This window comes from Hemiscyllium ocellatum, chromosome X (assembly GCF_020745735.1).
Source record: "Hemiscyllium ocellatum isolate sHemOce1 chromosome X, sHemOce1.pat.X.cur, whole genome shotgun sequence".
Lineage (NCBI taxonomy): Eukaryota > Metazoa > Chordata > Chondrichthyes > Orectolobiformes > Hemiscylliidae > Hemiscyllium > Hemiscyllium ocellatum.
In genome coordinates, this window is record NC_083453.1 from 9,801,662 (window position 1) to 9,824,675 (window position 23,014).

The 23,014-nt window shown below is 42.3% G+C and overlaps 1 protein-coding gene across 2 annotated transcripts in view; it reads right to left on the reverse strand.

The window, feature by feature from the left end:
* LOC132805683 (cytoplasmic dynein 1 intermediate chain 2-like) overlaps window positions 1–22,779 on the reverse strand; it is a 53,951-nt gene extending 31,172 nt beyond the window's left edge. Inside the window, exons 1-4 of one of the 2 annotated variants that reach the window (XM_060820865.1) lie at window positions 22,688–22,779; window positions 18,018–18,135; window positions 13,625–13,742; window positions 5,881–5,971 (exon numbers count right to left, since the gene is read on the reverse strand). In XM_060820865.1, the coding sequence (XP_060676848.1) occupies window positions 5,881–5,971; window positions 13,625–13,742; window positions 18,018–18,125 (317 nt within the window). In that variant the 5' untranslated portion in view covers window positions 18,126–18,135; window positions 22,688–22,779. Of the gene's footprint in view, window positions 1–5,880; window positions 5,972–13,624; window positions 13,743–18,017; window positions 18,136–18,431; window positions 18,498–22,687 lie in introns of those variants that run through there. The other variant, XM_060820866.1, reaches the window with a different exon arrangement.
* Between the last annotated feature and the right edge of the window lie 235 nt (window positions 22,780–23,014).

Genomic DNA, 23,014 nt, shown 5'->3' on the forward strand with positions numbered 1-23,014 from the left:
GGCTCCTGGTTTGGTGAAGTGCTTCTCAAAGGGCACCTGCTGCTACAATTTGAATCCAAATATGAAAAGAAACCAACACTAATTTTCAGCAAATATCCCTGATGCCTCCACCAATCAGGTGAGCAGCACAGCACCCATCATATTGGACTCAGGATTTCAAGGCCAGTGATCATTGTTCATCGTAGCAGTGATTTCCATGAGACGATATTTCACAAGTTTAACTTGTGGTTTACTATATTCAATACCCTATTTTTTCATCTTTGTTGAGCATTACAAACTGCTAGACATCACCATTCAGCAGCTGTGAAAGACAGATGATCATTTATTCTGCCCCACTGCAAAACTCAATGAATTAAAATCAGAAATCACTATATTCTACTTTCACTTCAACCTCTTTCCATGTTGTCATTGACTTACCTGGCTTGGTGACCACAACTTGAAACCCAACATGAAGCACCATGAATGCCTTACCAAATCAATCTCAAATCATTATATATTCCTCATCTAATAGTGTTTGCTCAGCTACTACAGTGACATCTTTTTCTTAATTTAGTCATGCTCCCTTTCCAATCTTCACATATATCTCAATTTTAAAAAACACCTGTCTAATTGCTCAGCCACTGAAACTGAACCGTTTTTACTGAAAGTATTCTCACTTTGTGAACTAATGCATCGAGTCCCAAAGGACACATGGATTGCAAGTGTCACAGTTTAGCAAAGTTAACACAACTCTTATTTGTTCTGAGAGGTAATCAAGTAACATAGTTAGCAGCAGAAAAGAGAAGATAGGTACCGCATTTCAGAATCAGTCTGAAGTTGAAGGACAGAGAGATCTGTATCCCACTGCAGCATCCTGAAGAGGTTAGCAGAGTCAACCGTAAGGTAGAAACATGAAAGGTTAGTTTCATACACATTCAACAAAGCTATGCAATTAGCAAAACTGAAAAAACAATCTACTGGCCCTGCTTGAATTTCTGAATTTGTAAATATACACAAGTAAAAATATTTTATCTGACCAGATCCAATACCAATAATTAATGTCACAGACTTATTTATTGATTCATAGTTTGATTATATTGGAGGCTGATATATATATTTTAATTGTTAATGATTCCTGGGATGTCTGCAACACTGACTCCATGAATTAACTCAAGAACATGAACTTGTTATATGCCACTGCAGTTATGTGCAGCTCAGACCGAGGCTGGTGGTACGCTACCTTCCTTTTTCCTGGTACCAGCCTTCAAATTGCCATGGTAGGATCTGAACTCAACCCACAGGTTGCCAGTCCAGCGCCATAAAGGCTGCAATATTGGACCTGTTCAAAAGATGTTAGGGCCATTGGATTTTCTAGCACTGCTAAAGCTCAATATTGACTTTGCAACAAAACTGACAGCCATTTCAGAATCACTGGCAGTTTTACAATCAGACACATCAGAGATTACTTGCACTGCAGAGGTGTGAAATACTCAACCAATCCAAATTCTGAAAAAGTACACTTCATTTCGCAGAGTGGAGAATAAGGATAAAAACGGATGAAAAAAAAGATAAAAAGGTCAAATATCATTGAAGGGAAATTGCAGTTAGTTGTAATTGCATTGGTCCAAATTACTGACCACTGGGAATTTTGTTCGAAAATTAGCATGATGATGAAATCAATCTATGAGAAGCAACTTGGAACTTACCTGATACACAGGTAATAGCGCAGTCAGGGAGTCATGAGGGACCCACAATTTGGGATTTGCCACACGCTGAGGAGGTTCACTGGAGGTGGTTGATCCCCAGATGGATGTGCGGGTGCAGCTCAGGGATCTGGGTGTTTGGAGGCTTTGGGGACTGGGTGAGAAAGTCATAGGCCAGCAAAGAGCAGGAGGGTGATGGAGATGGAGAGAGATTGGAGGCCTTCTAGTAGAGGTCAGGCCTGGTAGTGGGGAAGGGAAGTGTACAGCTAGTCAGGATCACTGCTGTCACAATACGGCAGTTATATGTTTTGCAAAAAAACAATCTGATCCTTCTTTAAATGGCACAAAGGTGCCTAAAACGATGGCTCCCATGAAATAGTGCAGGAAACCTACGTACACCTCAGCCACCAATTCCAGTTCAGCCACCAATGGGCGGCACGGTGACACAGTGGTTAGCACTGCTGCTTCACAGCGCCAGAGACCCGGGTTCAATTCCCGCCTCAGGCGACTGACTGTGTGGAGTTTGCACGTTCTCCCCGTTTCTGCGTGGGTTTCCTCCGGGTGCTCCGGTTTCCTCCAATTGGCCATGCTAAATTGCCCGATGTGTTAGGTAAGGGGTAAATGTAGGTGGGTTGCGCTTTGGTGGGTCGGTGTGGACTTGTTGGGCTGAAGGGCCTGTTTCCACACTGTCAGTAATCTAATCTAATCCCCATTATCCATGCTCCTTGTTACTTGCTCAAACAAATTGGAGACAAACCATCTGCTTGTACCACCTTGAACTCTTTCAATCACCAGCAAATCATTCAATCAAGTGGACTGGCTCTCTCATTTCCACTCTTGTGCTGCTCACAAAAGCTTATACATCATTACTCAGTCTTCAACTCTCCATTAGGAAATTTAAAGAGATCCTGTATATGTAAGGCACAGGCGGTCCTCCAGACAGTAGCCCAGGAAGCAGTGGAAAGTTGTCATGGCGAAGGTCAATACCACAAATATTGCTCCAAGGACATTGTACAGTGCAGAAAGAACTTTAACAGTTTCCTGAAAGTTGAGGTGAGTCAATGTATCCCAAAAGGAAATTCCTACCAAGTGCTCATTAACCTCATCACTGCTCAATTCACCACACCTCATCCATAGCTACCAATAATCTCCAATCAGAATTCATATGCCTCACCTCAGCCTTTCACAATTCAGCATTGCTGAAAGCCTTACACTTGCAGATCACATACACTGGCAATTATACAAACAACATTGTCACATCATTCCAACACAATGCAGGAAATGGAGACATATGACAGGAGGAGCAAAGAGCTGGAAGGCAAGAACACCTGTACATTTTAGAGGAGACAGTGCTTTGACCACTATGGCCGCTGGTGGGGCTGAATGAGAAGGCTATCTGCATACTTAATCCACTTTCTCTAATTCCACTTCTACCTTATCCCCTCAGTCTCTTTCTACTTAACCACACACCTTCCTTTTTCCCGGTCCCTTTCACATTGCAGAAACGAGAAGTGGAATCTGCCCAAATAGAGGTGGAAGGAGAAGAGGCAACAAAAACAAAAAAGCACCACCACTCAATTTCACACACATCGCTACATCGGAGACTGACCACCTTCGTACTTATGAAGCTAGAAGTGGCATCCTCAAATGGTGTGCCACAAGGCACACGTACACAATAGACAAGGCAGAGGGAAAGGATTGGCCTGGTGGCAACTAAAGGAGGATAAGGTTATTCATTCATTCTACTTCAGAAGAATCAGATGAGGCATTCAATGGGCCAGGCTAAAGGAGAAGGCTGATGCATATATGGGTCTCTGTGCGATTGGCACGAATGTGAAGATTGGAATGCTGCAGGGGTCTGTGCTGGGGCCTCAACTTTTAACAATTGATATCAATGACTTAGCTGAGGGGAGTGAAGGCATGGAGCTAAATGCGTAGACAACACAAGACAGGTAGGAGTGTATGTTGTGAAGAAGATATAAGGAGATGCAGACAGGTATACGTGACAGGGCAAAATTCCTAAACGATGGAATATAATGTGGGAAAATAGGAAGTTGTCCACTTTAGTAGAAAGAATGCAAGAGCTGAGTATTACTTAAATAGAGAATGACTGCGAATTCTGACATGCAAAGTGATTCACTTGTTCTAGTGCCGGAGTTACACAAAATCAGTTTGCAGGTACAGCACATAATTGAGAAGGCTAATGGAATTCAACCCTTTATTACAAGAGTAACTGAACACAGAAGAGGTTATGCCTTAGTTATACAGGACATTGGTGAGACCGCATCCCAAATACTGTGTGCAATTTTGGTCTCTATTTAAGGAACAATGTAACTGCATTGGAGGCAATTCAAACAGGTTCAGCAGATTGATACCTGGAATGCGTGGGCTGCCTTATGCGGCTAGAATGGACAAGCCTGGGCTTGTTTTCACGGAGGTTTAGAAGAGGGAGGGGTGACTTGATTGAAGTGTGTAGGATATTGAATGGTCTCAACAAGGTAGACATGGAAAGGATGTTTCCACTTGTGGGTCAGGCCAGAACTGCAATCATTAATGGAAAGGCTTAACTCCGAGATGTAACACATCCCCAAGGGGCGGCACGGTGGCACAGTGGTTAGCACTGCTGCTTCACAGCACCAGAGACCTGGGTTCAATTCCCGCCTCAGGCGACTGTCTGTGTGGAGTTTGCACGTTCTCCCCGTGTCTGCGTGGGTTTCCTCCGGGTGCTCCGGTTTCCTCCCACAGCCCAAAGATGTGTGGGTCAGGTGAATTGGCCAAGCTAAATTGCCCGCAGTGTTAGGTAAGGGGTAAATGTAGGGGTATGGGTGGGTTGCGCTTCGGCGGGTCGGTGTGGACTTGTTGGGCCGAAGGGCCTGTTTCCACACTGTAAGTAATCTAAGTAATCTAAATCTAAACTATGGGAAACTGTTTAAAAATTAGGGGTCACCCTCTTGGGTCAGAGAGATGAGAGGATTTTCTTTTTTTCCAGGTGCTTTGGAACTCTGTGCCTCAGGAAATGGGATCATTGAATACTTTTAAGATGGAGATAGATTGATTCTGCTGCCTAACAAGATGGCAGGGAGAGGGTTTCAAGATGGGATAATGATCTTTGAAACACAACCAGATCAGTAATGATCTTATGGAGCAAATAAAGTGGGCTGACTGGCCAGATATCATTCTGCTAAACCTACATGACTCTTCCCTCAAAGCCAATATAACCCTTCTAAAAAGCAGTGCCCAGAACCAGTCACTTTTCTCCGCTATGTCCTAAGGATGGTTTTGTGCAGCTGAAGTCTAACTTCTAGCTCCTTGTATTCCTGTTCTCTAGACATCAAGGATAGTATTCCACTCATTTTATTTCTGAACTTGTTTGTGATATTTTAATAATGTGTCCATTTCTATCGACTTTCACTAACTGTAGCTTTTTGCCATTTTGAACGTTTCCCTGTTCTATCTTCCTTTAGGTCTCGACTCACCAGCCTTATTTTCCTGCTGATTCATACAGAACTTCTCCTGATGTTTCTGACAGCAGGGGACTGACGCTAGGCTGATCCAAAATAAGTTTTCAGTTAACTTGTCCATCAACCAACTGATCAAAAGCTACATCAAATGCAATGATGCCTTCCTTGAAGAAGCTCTCTTCCTCCCTCTACAAGGATTTCAGTGAGTCCCTCTCTCACTGCACCTCACAGGTCATCTCCTCTGCACAGAAGCTCTTCAGCCACGTTCTATCACATCTCCATCGCCCCTCCCCCAAGTCCCTCCTCCCTACCTTTTATCTTAGCCTGCTGGACACACTTTCCTCATTCCTGATGAAGGGCTTATGCCCGAAACGTCGAATTTCCTGTTCCTTGGATGCTGCCTGACCTGCTGCGCTTTTCCAGCAACACATTTTCAGCTCTGATCTCCAGCATCTGCAGACTTCACTTTCTCCATCAAATGCAATGAACCCATCAAAAATATGTGAGAACTGAACAATTTCAGCTCTTGCTTCACAACCTAGGGTGCAAATGCATGCTGGTTAATACTATACTTGGTTTATAGGCATCTCAATTCAAAGCAGGGTACCAACAGGTTGAGCGTGTTTTAACAGTTCATTGGTATAACAGATGCCTGGAAGCAACACCTGATAAGGAAAGAAAACCACAGCTAATAACAAAAACAAAATCACAAGTGATTAAGTTCAGAATTGCCTTACCGGGCTCCAGCCGTACCCTCCACAGATTCCTGGCTCTCTGATTCACTTGGCGTTCCCAACGATTTATTCGATGGAGAAATAGGAGAATGGACTAAATAATTGAACAAACAGGTGTCTCCAGTTACTGTCCGCAGCGGCTGCACTATTAATGATGTTCATTAATTAAATTAAATTAAATGGGAATTGTTGTTAGATAAAAATGTTATGGAGAAATTAAACAGAAAAATGAAAACAAGGAAACACACAGAGAAGGAAAAAAGTGACATTTGTTAAAAGACTGTTCAACGAAGAAGCTGCATTGTAAATAGTCGTTTGGCAGTACAGAACTTGACGATTGCTGAAATGAAACATTTTATCAAAGCTATTCATCCTGCACTCAGGACAACTTGCGAGAATACAAATTCAAACAAATCAACATTTATTTTGGAGGAGGGGAGACTGCTGATTGGTTGGCAAGTGGTCAAGGCTCTACCAACCAGCATTCTGCTCTCACGCAGGATAAATGATGGTTTTCCCTTTGATCTGGTATTCTGACAAATTGTCCTGATGAGTGTTTCGACAAAACAATGTTCTTTTCAGCAACATTCACACCGTGTTGTAATAGTGGATAGTTTTAACCAGCCTGTACAGATGTGTTATGACACACCTCGAGATTTGCTGTCCCTCTGTAGCAGAGGGAACTCAAATCTAGGCCTTCTGGTCCAGTGGTACAGACACTACCACTGTGCCACCAGTGTCCTGTTGTATTGGAAAAGTAAGCTCATCCAAGACAGTCTTAAGTGAGAATTGAAAAGGGTGGCGCTGGAAAAGTACAGGTCAGGCAGCATCTAAGGAGAAGGAGAGTCAACGTTTCGGGCATAAGCCCTTCATCAGGATGCATCAGAGTGAACTGCTTATGCCCGAAACGTCAACTCTCCTGCTCCTCGGATGCTACCTGACCTGCTGTGCTTTTCCAAAACCACACTTTTCGACCGACTCTTTAGCATCTGCAGTGCTCACATTCTCCTATTCCCAATAGCAATAACTGTATGGCAAACACCATAAAACAGTACGAGGAGACAGTCTTTAGCACACATACTGATAATCTGATCATCATCAGTTACGGAATCTAAAAAATCAGCACATTGGTTGAAATTATTGCTTCAATTTGAACTTTCAAACAACATATCTACAAGTCTTATTGCATTGTCTAAGGACTGTATTCAATGCTCCATTTGTGTGCGCATTCATGTGAATGCATCAGTTTAAAACTGTCTTTGTCTTTTAAAACCAAGGATGCAGCAGACATCTGGGTGTGTCAGGAGGTAAAACAGAATGATAAGATACCTTTGAGTATCACAGACAGTTTTGTTCTTCCTATTTGAGAGGCATATTTCCATTGGTTGAAGTTTGGGGAAGGTTGACGAGGCTAACTCCTGGGGTGAAGGGGTTACCTCATAATTATCCATGATCTCACTGAATGGTGAAGCAGGCTCGAGAAGCTGAATGGCCTACTCCTGTTCCGAGAAAAGGTGGAGCTAGTCAGCTCTATATTCAGCTTAAATGAATTTAGGTGACCTTATTGAAACATACATGGTTCGACAGGGTTAGATGATATTCCAGAATCTTGAGCTAGAGGGGGACAGTTTCAGAATAAGGAGTCACCCATTTAAGACTGAACTACTTCCCTTCAAGGGTTAACAACGTTTGAAATTTGCAACCTAGAGGACAGTGGAGGCTAGGTCATTACATCTGACTGATCAGTGGCTGTAGGCCAGTCCTGAAGAAGGGTTGGACCCAAAACATTAACTTCTTTACCACTTGATGCTGCCTGGCTTGCTGGGCTCTTCCAGACTCCTGTCTGTCTGCCTTGGATTCCAGCATCTGCACTTTTAGAGACAGAGATGTACAGCATGGAAACAGACCCTTCGGTCCAACCCGTCCATGCTGACCAGATATTCCAACCCAATCTAGTCCCACCTGCCAGCACCCGGCCCATATCCCTCCAAACCCTTCCTATTCATATACCCATCCAAATGCCTCTTAAATGGTACAATTGTACCAGCCTCCATCATTTCCTATGGCAGCTCATTCCATACCTGTACCACTCTCTGTCTCCCTTCCTCCAAAATTTGCCCCTTAGGTCTCTTTTATATCTTTCCCCTCTCACCCTAAACCTATGCCCTCTAGTTCTGGACTCCCCAACCCCAGGGAAAAGACTTTGCCTATTTATCCTATTCATGCCTCTCATGATTTTGTAAACCTCTATAAGGTCACCCCTCAGCCTCCGACGCTCCAGGGAAAACAGCCCCAGCCTGCTAAGCCTCTCCCTATAGCTCAATTCCTCCAACCCTGGCAACATGCTTGTAAATCTTTTCTGAACCCTTTCAAGTTTCACAACATCTTTCAAATAGGAAGGAGACCAGAATTGCATGCAATATTCCAACAGTGGCCTAACCAATGTCCTGTACAGCCGCAACATAACCTCCCAACTCCTGTACTCAATACTCTGACCAATAAAAGAAAGCATACCAAATGCCTTCTTCAATATGCTATCTACTGCGACTCCACTTTCAAGGAGCTCTGAACCTGCACTCCAAGGTCTCCTTGTTCAGCAACACTCCCTAGGACCTTACCATTAAGTATATAAGTCCTGCTAAGATTTGCTTTCCCAAAATGCAACACCTCGCATTTATCTGACTTAAACTCCATCTGCCACTCCTCAGCCCATTGGCCCATCTGGTCAAGATCCTGTTGTAATCTGAGGTAACTCTATTCGCTTTCCACTACATCTCCAATTTTGGTGTCATCTGCAAACTGCCTAACTGTACAAACATTTAAAAGCAGCTCTGCCATGAAATTCAGCAGGGCCTGTAGAAACTAGTGACCACAAAATCTCTCCCCCTGCCTCTCTACTGTCGTTAGGGTCCAGGGTATACCGCCATTCTCAATTTGTATACTCCCTCCTTGAAAACCACTATTGTGCTTTTTGTTTAAAATATTTCTTTACAAATACATATCCTAACCACAAACTCACCTTCATAATGGCCCTTGGAGAATGAGAACTGCCAAGCAGCAACCAGGTAATTCGCCAGTGATAGGAAAGATGACAGGAAAGTGAGCCACATCAGATAACTTACATAGCATGAGTAATGGGTTCACGATCGACAAAGAAAAGGCTTGAGAGAATGTAACTGGAGTGCTTTCTGGTAGAGGCAGTAAATGATAAAGGAAAAAAATACATCTAAGATTAGATTAGACTTACAGTGTGGAAACAGGCCCTTCGGCCCAACAAGTCCACACCGACCCGCCGAAGCGAAACCCACCCATACCCCTACATTTACCCCTTACCTAGCACTACGGGCAATTTAGCATGGCCAATTCACCTGACCCGCACATCTTTGGACTGTGGGAGGAAACCGGAGCACCCGGAGGAAACCCACGCAGACACAGGGAGAACGTGCAAACTCCACACAGTCAGTCGCCTGAGTCGGGAATTGAACCCGGGTCCCTGGCGCTGTGAGGCAGCAGTGCTAACCACTGTGCCACCGTGCCGCCCGTAAGAGAAAATAACTAAAAAAAAGCACTACACAAAATTAGCTGCACTGTCAACTGTGTTTTGGTAGTACAGAACTCAAATGTTCCCAGAAGATTAGAAGTTGAAGCTTTTTGCTCATCAGAAATAGGACGAAAGAAACAGACTTGAGAAGAAAAAACACCATTTACACAGAATGGGAAAAGTGTGCTGACTAGTTTAGCTATAACTGGCATAGAGAAGCAAGAACAGTTAACTATCAATCTTAATTGTCAGACCAGGCACATAGATTCTGATTGGTCAGAATTGGTCACTGGTCCCATTGCTGTCTATTTTCTCCTCCTCTCATTCATTTACACCTATTTTGTATCTCTCACTTCTTTACCACATTGGCACTCCCATTGTCTTTTGTTCTGGGCACTCTCGCTATGTTCCACTCACTTCTCATTCAACCCTCTGTCAACAGCATACAAATCACCATTCTCCAGCCTCTGAGCTCAAAAGAAGTGCCATATTACACTCAGAACATCAACTCCGTTCCTGTCTCCACAGATGCTGCCAGAGCTGTTGGGTTCCGACAACAATCTGTTTTTACTTTTGTTTCTTATTTTCAAATCTATTTCTCGTTCTCGCATTCTGAGAAGTACCTAATGAAAACCTTCAACATTGAGTCCCCTTTTAGCAACGCTTAAACTTCATTTTGATAATTTAATTGTTGGAAAGAGCATTTTCATCCACAGGAATGACCCCCAAATTTAACTTATCCTCTAGCTGTTTCTCGTTTGGTTTTTTTGCTTCTTGCTTTTGATACCCTCCTGGAATGTGTTTTTCCATGTACAGGTTATTCTACTATAACGTGACAGTTGTGCCCCACTGCCTCCTTATGCTATGGCAAACCACTACAGAAAGTCACGCTTTAGAAGATTGTGAATAGAAATTGAGAAATGCAGACAGACACACAGACAGAGAGAGAGAGAGAGAGAGAGAGAGAGAGAGAGAGACAGATAGACAGACAGAGACAGAGACAGAGAGAGAGAGAGAGAGAGAGAGAGAGAGAGAGACAGAGAGAGAGAGAGAGAGAGAGACAGACACGCAGAGAGCGAGAGAAGGGAAGCAAGTCACAGGAATGTGCAGGACACTGTTTTTCCCTCAGCTGCATCAATGAATATGGTTGATGGAAATGGTATGCCAATGTGATCTGCTATAGTGTGCAGCAGCAAATGCAGGCACTTCTTCCTGCTGGAAGCAGCTATTGTTTAGGCCTCCACATGTCGGAGTTCTGGTGCAAGGTGCAGGTGGTTGATGACCCACATTCTCCAGCTGCAAGGCCTCATACCCCTCTACCATACAGCATTGCGAAAAGCATAGCTGACACCAGTGATTGGAGAAACACAATGGGTCACACTACAGAGCTCTTGCAGACCATAGCATTTCACCTTGAGCAGGCCGATTGTTTGATAAAAGTCTCAGGCTGTTGATGAAGGCTGCATATATGGAAAATCTGCAAATGGTCACTCAGCCTGGCTATGAGGAGGAGTGCATGATCTCTCAAACTTTTCAGCTCTCTTAAAAGGTGCATTGGTCCCTTTCCTAACACAGCGGTGTGTAACCTGGGATATCATATTGTATGGATCCCTTGGAAACAGCTAAACATGTGCCACTGGCATGAAGTGCCCACCCAGTCCCTTTGGTGACAGGTCACACTGCAACATCACACAGAGGTCAAGGGAAGTGCAGTTTTCTCTAGTACCAGCACTCTGACATCTGCAGCATGACTCCCATTTTGGATGCCACCCCCCCTCATTGGACACTGCATCGAAGAACAGCAGCCAATCATTACCACTCAGCTTCTCAGACTTTACATATTCACTGCTCTCTTCTTGGTTTGAATTGGTGGAAGTTTACACAGCAACACAGAGCAGCTCACAATGGCAGGCGTAACCTGTCACATCTGAGACTTCACCTTGAAGTCATTACCTTCTCAAGATAGGAAATCTGACAGCCTGTCATTCTGTTCACTGCCCGACAAATTAGGACAGAGACATTTAATTCCGGTCAGAGTTAATTCAATTGAATTATCTCAATTCATGTAGTTGGGCCTACTTTTAATCAGCCTGTTTGGATATGTTATATACATACACCTCCGGGATAGGTGGGATTGCCTGGTCCTAAGTTAAGGTCACTATCACTGCATGGTAAACCCCTCAAAAAGCATGAGCCATCATCTTTTTACATTAATCTCCACTCTAATCGTTATTCCAGTTACTTCAAATCAGAAAATGATCCAATCTTTCTCAGAACTAAAATCCTCTACTGCCGCCAACATCCTCTGTCCATATCACTAGTTTATTGATATCTTCCTACTATCCACAGCTTTCTTCCAAACCATCAACCACTCTGTCAATTTTCAGACCATTTCTAAACTTCTTAAATCATGCTCTGAACATTCAAGTCACAATTACTGATATATAAAATTAACAAAGGATCCAGTACTGAGCCTTGCAGAACCCCATTGGAAACATCCATCAAGTCAGAAAAATCAACCTTGGTCGTCAGGTGCCTTGCATTAAAATCAACCATCCACCCTTGTCAAATTCCCTTTTTCCTTATCTGGCTTATACTTCCTATGCCTTCCTTACTCACTTGCTGTTTCTTCTAATTCTGGCTGTGCAACTCCCTCTACTGAACCTTCTCTCAGGATCCCACTTCACTGCCGAGTTTAAACCTTCCCCAATATCAGCCTCCTGTAAGGATGCTGATCCTATTCCGGTTCAGAAGCAACCCATCTGCCTTATACTGGTCCCATCGCACCCGTCCCCTTAAAAATGGTCCCAATATCCCAGAAATATAAAGCCCTCCCACCTGCACCATTTCTCCAGCCTTGCATTTATCTGGACCAACCTCTTATTCCTGTACTTATTCGACCATGGCAGCAGAAGTAATTCAGAGACTACCACCTTTTGGGTTCTGCTTTCAATCTACTTCCTAACTCCCTATATTCTGCCTTCCAGACCTCATCCCTTTTCCTACCTATGTCATTGATACCAATATGTACCACAATCTCTGTCTGTTTGTCCTACCACTTCAGGATGCCCTGTAGCCAGTGACATAAGAGAGGCAGCACACCATCCAGGAGCTTCTTTTGCAGCCATACAAAAAGCCTGTCTCTTCCTTTAAAATTGTATCCCATACCACTATAGCCCTGGCTTTTTTCTCCCTCCCCTCTTGTGTAGCATACCCACCCATGGTGCCATGAAGTTGGCTGCCATTGTGCAGGGATAAGCAGTCATCTCCCCCAATAGTATCCAAAATAGTATATCGGTTAGGAAGGGGAATGGCCACAGGGGCTCTGCACGATCTGCCTTCCTCTCATCTAACCCATGCCTTGTTTGTTCAAACTTTAACTTTTCTGACCAGTCCGCCAAGTGGGACCTTGTCAAAAGCCTTGCTAAACTGCAAGTAGCTATCTGCACTGTCTTCATTGACCCTCCTTGTTACTGTTCAAAAAAAGTCCATCAAGTTAGCCAGACAATTTTTCTTCAACAAGTTCATGCTATTTTTGATGCTTTTGGGCCTCACCAAATGACAATTTGTAGTGTCTGAGAATGTTTCCAGTTATTTGTTCGCCATCTGACCTGTAATGATAAAGACTTTTCCATCTTCCCTTTTTAAACAATGAAACACTGTTACAGTCCTCTGGCATCATGCCAGGTACCAGAGAGGATTAGAAAATGATAGTCAGAGCCTCTACTCGTTCTATTTTGCTTCCTTGAGCAGCTCAGTATACATTTCATTGTGGCCTGGCCATTTGTTTGGCTCCAAAACTGCTAAATGCTGTAACATTTCCCCTTAATTTGTTTTTCAAACTTTTTCATTATTCTAAAGTATTGTTGGACGTCTCCATATCAATATTTTCACAAATGTAACTACAACAGAAAAGATACTGTATTTGATCCTGAAACAAAGCAAACACCCAATGCTGAAAATTAGTGGTGTGCCTGTGATCTGAGGCCCATTAAAATTGTCATTTCTTTTCTGCTACAGAAACTGAAAAGTTATTTCTTCCATATTCCCAGAGGGATAATGCGGCAGAAAGAATAACAACTGAACAGAACAAAACATTATTCTGGTCAACCAAACTGAATAAATTTTGCTGTTGGTAACCATGTAAAGACATTATTTCAATCTATCAGTTATAATGAGAACTTGAGTTTCCAATTTTAGACTCACCCATGGAAGGCTCCGTAGTTATGCCAATGCTCTGAAGTAGTGCCTCAGTCTCTTTACGCTTTCTCTCAAGATCCAGCTCATCCTGTGAAGCAGAAGTCGTCTCTTTCTTGAAGTCACCCTGAAAGCAGTTTCACAGGATTCACTGCTGGAGGGTTTTACTGCATCTCACAAACGGATACACATATCCTGCACTATACTTCATCTGGAGTCAAAGCCAGGAAAGATGTAACTTTTTTCCAAACAGAAATCATTTTATCAACAGCACTGCATTTTACTTACAATACTAAATTAAATGCACACATAAAAAAATTAAATTGTATCTTAGTTGTCTCTCAAGAAAACTCCTCACTCTGCACATGGCAAGCAACTCCTTAATTGGAAAACTGGAAAATTAAACAACTTACATCTTCTGTCAGAGATTGCAAAAGAAGTAACTCCAAATGGTACAGCATCGTGGTTGGTGTTTTAACATTCAAGTTTAATGTTACTTTTACAAACATATATTGAAGGTAAACAAACATCAACAGTAAATTGGAGGCAAGTCACTTAACCTTGATGACAGAGACTTCACCAGTTGGGTCTGTCCATGGTTGTTTTTACCTGTGCGTTGGAATACATCCTCAGAGCTTGGCTTTCAGACTGTTTTATATAAGTCTGGAAGACACCAATGGAGTCACTTCTGTCATGAAACAGTTGAGACATTTGTGGAGAACAGAGTCAAGTGTTTCCAGGACAAGCGAGCACATCACAAAGCCTGTACCTTCATCCATCCCTTGGACACAAAGCATTTGCCCTCATGTCATACAAGATGAAATCGAGCTTGACTGTAAATTGGCTTTTTTTGCTGAGTAGTTATCCATAAAAGTGATGAGAATTAATCTTAATCACTATCAATATGAAATAGATTGGCTGTTAACTGGTTCTCATTTGTCATCCTATTTCTCCATTCACAAATAAATCCAATACTCAAACCTTTGCTAAATGAGACTTCCACAAAGGATTTCAAATCCTCCCTCAGATACAAAATGTGATTCATAAGGCCTTCAATTACAATGAGAGAATCTCCTTTCCCTGTAATCCTGGCCTTAATTTTCTTGATCAATACTGGATGTAGTTCCTGGCTCAGAGTAAAAGATTTACCACACTCGTACACACAATGCGCAATACTGATAGGATGATGTTCATGAAAGATGAGCACCATTCTCCCAGTTACCACCCATCACCTGATAAAACTGAAATGTAGCTTTGAATCTAAAAAAACTAATTTTGATTGAAGTATATTTTCTCACATTCACACGAAATCATCCACATATTTTACATGAAGTCACTGCACTACATTCCCACCAATAGCTTATGAAGCTAGTCCTCAAGTTCCCTGTCATACAGTCATATAATCATATAGCATGGAAACAGACCCCAAGGCCCAACCAGGCAATATTGAACATAATCCCAAACTAAGCTCGTCCCACTGCCTGCTCATGGCACATATCCCTCCAAATATTTCCAATTCATGTCCTTATCCAAATATCTTTTAAACGTCATAACTGTACCTGCATTCAACACTTCTTCAGGAAGTTCATTCCACACCTTCCCCTCAGTTTCTTTCAGTTTATGCTCATGTTGCTTATCCTATTGTTACGACATGGGGTAAACCCTCCTGCTTAATTTAAAATCAACAACACAGCAAAGATTTATCCTGTGCAGTAATCTGTAAAGATTCTAGTGGCCAACAACTATTTAAAGTAAAAATTAACAACTTTATTTCTTAAAGTATAACAGAGAATAATTAACTAATAACTATTTACCATTCCTTAATCTAACCTCTGTGTTACCTTCCCTTCTATAATACTAGTCCAATAAAACTCCAATTAAAATTTACAAAACCACCCTTATTTCAAAACCAGGCAGCTTTCATTCTTCTATTCGGATCCTCCTGGGTCTCCTCTTCTTCTTAGGAATTTCTGTGTCACAGGTTACTGATTGAAAAGGTACTTTTAAGAGAGCTATTTTTTCAAGTAGTTTGTTTACATGCTGAGCTTGGCAATTCTCCTCTGCTACCTCATCTGCTGCATCAGTCATGTCTTTGTGACATTATAGACATGACAAGTCTTACATAACCTCGACTGGCCTTCCACATTCTATGCTCTATAAACTCTATGTTCTCCACAACTCTGTTACCAGTCTTAGATTGTACCAAATCCCATTCACCTGTCAACCCCTTTGCTTGCTGACTTTCATTGATTTTTGGTTAACAAACACCTTAATTTTATAATTAAAATCTCTCTACTGCTGCAACCTCTTCCAATCCCAGACTCCACTGCGACCTCTGCACTCCTCTAAATCCATCTTTTGAGCAGCTACCATTGGTGGCTGGGCCTCAATCTCTGAAATTCCTTTTCTTACTCTCCCCATTTTCACCTCATTGGCTTTAAAGGAGCATCTGAAAGGAGGAGACAATCCCTAACCAAATTTTTGGCCTGCTGCCCTTATATCTGATTGTATGGCTTGGTGTCTAATTTTGTTTCATAATGCTCCTGTCAGGTGGATGGAGGTGTTTTCTTATGTTAAAGATGCTATTTAAATGCAAACGGTTGTAATTTGTTTGCCCAATTGCATACTTGTTTGGATTCCTTCTGAAAATCGTTGGCTACATTATTTGTCTTTCCTGTACTCTCTACACCAATGCTGTCCCTAAACATAAGAAACTCGCACACTGGTTGCCTACGTGTCAGATATAAAGAATTGTCAAAGCCTTTAAGAATTGTCAACAGCATTGGTTTGCAGCACATTACCAAAATATTAATTGCAATGAAGGAAGAGTTTTTCCACAAATTTTAACAGTTCTCACTCTCCACAAAATGCAAACACTTCTATTTTCCCTCCTTAAGGGTAGTTACTTACACTCAAATTTTACACACCAACCTCAACCTTAAACTGCAATAGGCAGACTGAACCCACTAGATTTGACTGCGCAAGAAAAAAGGGAAATCACTCCCTCATTGCAGAATCAGAGCACAGGAGGCAGCCATTGATAATGTTACAACTAAATGAGGAATGAATTGGATCCACTCTTTTTAAGCTGCTCTTTTGACTTCAACAAAGATCTTCAATTCTTTCCAGCATACAGACATATCACACTTCAATCAAAACTTATTCACAACTGGACAAGAATCATGAATCAAGAGTAGAGCAATTTTGCTACTTACCAAACTAGAGGAAAAAAAAGTAATAAAACACATCAAATACACTAACATTGGTATCACGTTTAAAACGGGAGAGTGTCCAATCCAAAAAGAAAGATCAAGAATATACACTTTAAAAAGTCCATGGAACCTTTGAGCTGTTAAGTTTTAACCTGAGACTACAGTTGTTCAACTGATGACATGCATTCTTAGCAGTAGTAAAATCTGTAGATATATTTGAGTTCTTGGTATCTGCTTGCTTTATCCTTCCAAATGGTAGCGGTCCATGGATTTAGGTAGAGGCAAATTCACCGGAGTCCCAGAGGATCAAAGGGCTGCTCTTTTATTAGCAGAGGTGACTGGTGCCTGAGCTCTAACGTGGAGGGTCACCATGCCTCAGGCAAGATGAGAGGTTGAGAAGGCACAACCTTTGTAGTAACCTGTCAGTCAGTCACAAGAATTGAACTCAAACTTTTGCCATCACTCAAACTAACTGTCCAGCCAACTGAGCTAACCTACCAGTCATCATTGCAGTTACATGCTTTTTCAAACTCGATCTTTTCCCCAACTTCTTTAGCTAACCATGGATGGCAGGTCTTCTATTTAGAATTTTCCTTTCTAGCAGGAATACACATGTTGTGCATTATGAAATAGCCCTTTAATTGTCTACTACTGCTTCTCCGATCTGTTAGTCGAGCCTATTTCACTGAGCTCAGCTTTCATGACCACATAGTTGTCCTTAAATTTAAAAATACTAATCCAAGACCCAGTCTTCTCCCTTTCAAACTGGATATAAATTTCAATCATAATGTGGTCAGTGCTGCCTAGATTTGCCCTTACTCCGAGGTCAGGAATTAATCCTAGCACATTACACAATACCAAATTTAATATAAGCTACTTTCTGGCTGATTCCAGAACGTGCTGCACAAAGAAACTATCTTAAAAGCATTCTATGATCCCCTCATTCCAGGCTATTATTGGCAATCTGATGTTTCCATTTCTTAATACAGATTAAAAACACTCATCATTATTGTGTCCCTTTCTCACAAGGCATCCTTCACACAGATTGCAAAGATGCTTTGGAAATGCATCAAGGTAATAGAAGATAACTTTAATATGTGTCTGGCCTGAGCAGAATATGACTCTCTCCAACTTTATTGAGGGTATTCTTAAACATAAACGGCACTGCTTTGGTTAATATGCAGACTCACATCCTTTCTTTTCTTCTCCTCCTCTTTTCTCTTCTTTTCTTCTCTGATTTGTGCTAACCGTAGCTTTTTGCGCTCCAGCTCAGCTTTGAGTTCACTCTTGTCTGCCATGGTAGAGCACCTGAAATAGAAAGAAATGGTCTCAGCGAGATTAAAAAAAATCAAAGTTTTCTCTACGTCAAACTCTGGTGAGGTTTGTGGTCTTGGCAGATGATAGCGAAGACGCAATGTACATTTCCCTGTGTGGCCACCACTGGTGCACCACATGCATCATCCTGGTGGCAACACTGATCGTCATGTCGAATGAACATAAAGATACAATCAAGTTACTAAAAACCTATGTCTGAGCCCAGCAAGTCTCGAGTGTTGAATTCAACTTCATCCTTGCAACTGTGCTGCGTATTGCGTAATAATTACCAGATTAACTGTTTCTTGTGATGCTGATTGAGGGATATTAGCCAGGACACCCTTCCCAGTCTTAAATTCCTGTCATCTCTCTGTTCCTCTTGTACTAGTCTTTTCTCTTCCTGAGAAGGAAAGCAGAGAAACTAGTAAATGTTTCCACAAGCTGTTGTAGTTTCAATGGCACAGTCACATCCTTTCAATGCCCACAGCATTAAGGTGGCATTGTCATGCTCCCCACAAAGACCTTGCCCAGGTTCCATGATGTAACTCCCTCCTCTCGAAGGTAAGACAGCCTACAGGATTTAATCATTTTGATGTTGCAGAAAGAATGTATATTTCTACAGTACATTTCATGGCCTTAGGGTGTCCCCAAAGTGCTTTACAGGCAATAACATTAATTTCAAATTGTAGATAAATAATTTTTGTTCAAAGGTATTAAGGGAAATGGACCAAAGGCAGGTATATGGAATCAGGCTACAAATCAGCCATAACCTCAGTGAATGCCAGAACAGGCTTGAGAGGCTGAACAGCCTACTCCTATTCCTACGACATATTTTTGAAGTGGAATGACTGTTGTAATTTGGAAATACAACAGCCAAATTGCAGTCTGTGTAATAACTACTAGATCATCTGTTTCTTGTGATGCTGATTGAGGGATATTAGCCAGGACACCCGTCCCAGTCTTAAATTCCTCTGTCTTCTCTCTGTTCCTCATGCACTAGTCTTTCCTCTTCCATTTTTGCAAAAATTAAGTTTTCAAACATGTCCTAAAAGATGGTTGAGGCCTTCACAGAGTTTCAAGGGACTTCCTCAAGGTTGCCCATGATCACTGTATTTGCATGTGGTTGTGTGCATTTTTGTGCCTGTGGGGCAAGTGAGTCAAGTTCAAACAATCCAGCAGCAAACCTTTTGTATAGGAAACGAAAGGTAGGTTTGTTTTTTACACTCTTGCATTGCTGTGAAGGTGTTGAAAGAAACTATGCTGCGCGCACACACTATTTACAGACAAAGGTTATTAAAGCAATACTGAGAAACACCAAATCAAGGTCAGTCTCGATTTTTCTATGCAGGCCTTTAAAGTTCAGACGTCATATTGTCTGAAGTAAAAGCTTGGAGATTGCAGAAATGGCTCAGCAGCTATGAGAGCTACCACTGCTGACTTATTGGAGTTGCTTTCACAGGTAAGGGTACAAGAGAAAGAGGGTTGCTGGTTCTGTGATTTGATAGGTGTGGTATTTTCAGCTACTTAAGTAATCAGAGCAAACCACCACCTGAAATAATTCCATAAAGGCCAGTATTCTGTCACCAAATCACCCTTTATTAACATATGGGAAGTCCCCGACACTGACCCAGCTCCCTCCGAGCCAGCTCTTAGTGAGTAGAAGCTCTGACACTCCTGTTATATCTGTCTGCAAGGACTCCCTGACTGGACAGGTTAACAGCCCTGGTCCACCCAGGTCTACCTGGATGACCTCATTACTATTGCCTTCACTCAAATGGTGTTCCCCAAGCTCAGATTGGCAAGGGTGTCCACTTCCATTGGAATACCCTGCAAATCATTTGCTCCACTTGCCACATTCTCCAATGATAAAGCCAGTTGTCGTGCCTGTATGAAGTCCAGTTGAGCTTCAGCTAGTAGATGCTCTTACATGGTTACATCACGAATCCTATATATCAAATGGTCTCTCAGTATCTCATTAAGGGTTAAACGAAAGTTACATGCTTCTGCCAGTCACTGTAACCTAGTCACAAATCCCATTAAGGATTCCCCTGGCTCACAAATTGCTGAGTAAAATTAACAGCCTCTCAGAATTAGAAGTGGCTGAGATCTTAATATTACTTAACTAAGTCCACCAAAGGTTTTAGTGTCTGGTGCCCCAGGGAAGGTTAGGCTCCTAGTAACTGAAAAAGCTGCAGTCCACAAGCTGTCAGAAGAATTACTCGTTGCTTTTCATCTGCCCAGAAAAAAAACACATTCTTTCCACATACTGGGCCCAGTCTTCGATGGCAGGATAGAACGTGTTAACCTTGCCAGAAATGTTTTTTTCTCTTTGCCACTGAAATAACTCCATGGACGCCAGAATCCTGTCACCAAGTCACCCTTTATTTGCACATGGGAAGTCACTGACACCTATCCAGCTCCCTCAGAGTGAGCAGAACCTCTGACACTCCTGTTCATATGTCAGCCAAGGCTCCCTAATTGAACCAGATTAACAGCCCCAATCAGGGAAGTCATTCTAGGTGACCCACCTGGTATACCTCGTTACAATCGTCACACATTTCCCCCCTTCTCTCTCTGTCTTCCCCCAGATTTGTAACTCTGTCTCTGAAGAGGTTGTCTCTCTGATTGATATTTATTTCATTTCACAGCCTGTCCTGCCTTTTCCATATTTTGCCATTCAAGCAAAGACTGTGACTGCATCCCGAGACCTGTAATAAAATGCTGAATCATGTTCTAAATAAGCGAAATGCTACTCACATTGAACAATCTGAAGTCTTTTTTTTAAAATCAGTTCTGAAGAATCATGTTTGAGTTGAAAGGTTAGCTGTTTCTCTCTCTACAGATGGTGCCACGCTTGCTTAGATTCTCGAGCAACTTCTGTTCCCATTTCTTGTCTACAGCATTTTATTTGCTTTTATTTCCTGTTAACAGGATCCTGGGAAGCTCAGGCTCTTAGCTTATAAATTAAGGGCTTTGTGCATGATATAAACAGTAGATGACTGATCTTATTTGTATATGGGCAATGCTCAGTGAATTTCATTGATCTTTTGTTATCATAAGTCTGAGTGTGTTTTCTTGATGCTGCTTTGTAACCGAATACAGTCAGAATCCACAAGGAGAGGTCAGTGATCTGTAGAATCAAGTTTGAAAACTGCCTTGTGTCAAAAATGCAATTTTATTTTCACGATAATGGACTGTGGACTAAATTGGGAAAAGGACCATTTTACAAAGAACAGAGGAATTGACTAAGCAAATTGATATACTTTCAAAAAGAAGTCACTGAACACTCAAAAGCGTGTTTACACTGCCATGCAAGCAGTGGGAGGAAGATGTAAATAAGCAGCACAGCACAAGGGCTTTGGCAAAAAGACAGACTGCGATGGCAACAGGAAGTTGATTGGCTTATGGAGTTATAACTAGTCCTAAATGCCAAAGGGAGCTTGTATTGTAAATGCCAAAATGAGAAGCCTGAGGTCAGAACGCTGCGCTGTAAGAAGGTCAATACTGAGGAAGAGCCTCGCTGTCAGAGGGTCAGTATGAAGATCTGGACCCCCCACTGTTCAATAAGCACTCACAATCAGTTTGGTTCTTTAAGAATTCATTCTTTATTTCTTCACACGGCCACGTACAGATCGTCTGGAAACACAGAAGTTATACACTTCCACGTTCCTCAGGAGGAGCTGTGCACATAGCTTAAAACAAAGACATTTTTATACTTTTCTTAAAGAAAGGTACAGAACACTATCGCTAGTACATTCAGACAATTACCAATCAATACACGATACTACTTTATTTGACAGCTACGTGGTCCAATGATATTTCCTGGGAACCAACTTTGATTGCCAACAGTCAGGCTACCCTTATCTCACTAACCGAGCCATTGCACCTGCATCTAAAGGTCAGTTAGGACGGCCAGGAATGACTTATCTAGTCTAGTAATTTCTATGCAGTAAAGGGAGTGTTGTCTGTTAATCTCTGTTGAAGCAGACTATGGTTAGTCGATTATGCAACTACAGCAGAATTAGCAGTTAGTAACTTAAAAGATATTTTATGCAGCTTTAGCAGAATTGTCAATTTGCAGCCTAGAAGCCATTTTGTATGTTCTTTGCATCAAGAAACCATTTTATTGCAACCTAAGTTATTAAGAACATCTGCTAAGCAGTTGTTCCTAACAACAACTAGTTACCTCAGCCCGTATTCAGGTTTCAGATTCTCAAGGGCGGAGGGAGTGCCGCACTGTCGGAGGGTCAAGGAGTCTGCATTGTAAGGTTTCCGAGCTAAATTGGATGAACGTTACCTCAGGTTAGCTGTCAGAATGTGGTTTGAGAAAAAGAACAGAGGGATGTGAAGGATGCTGCTTTGTGAGAGGAATTCCGATTACAGGCCTGGGACCGAGCAACGGAAACCCGCACCTTGAGAGGCCCACTCCGTCCGGCCTCATCCCTACCACCATTCCGGGAAAATGAAAATAACTCAAGCATGTCCATCACACAACAAAACAAAAACCTCCAGAGTAAAACGCCCTGTCACATGGAGCATTCCTTACCCGAAAAAACAGACAACGCGGACAAGTTGAAAACAGAGAGAGTCAAAAGCTTCCGAAACCGGGTGAACAGCCGGCAAGAGCACGGTGATGTCATCCAATATGGGGACAAGGAGGGGGAAGTACCAAAGGAGAGTATAATGAGGAGGAGGAGGAAAAGGAGGGGGATGTATCCAGGGGACAGATAATGTGGGAGGAGGACGGAGGGTAGGAAAGGGGAGGTACCCGGGGAGTAAACTGAGGGAGGAGGACGGAGGAAAAGGAGGGGGAGGATAATGAGGGAGAGGGAGGGGGAGGAAGGAAAATGAGGAGGAGGTATCCAGGGCGTGG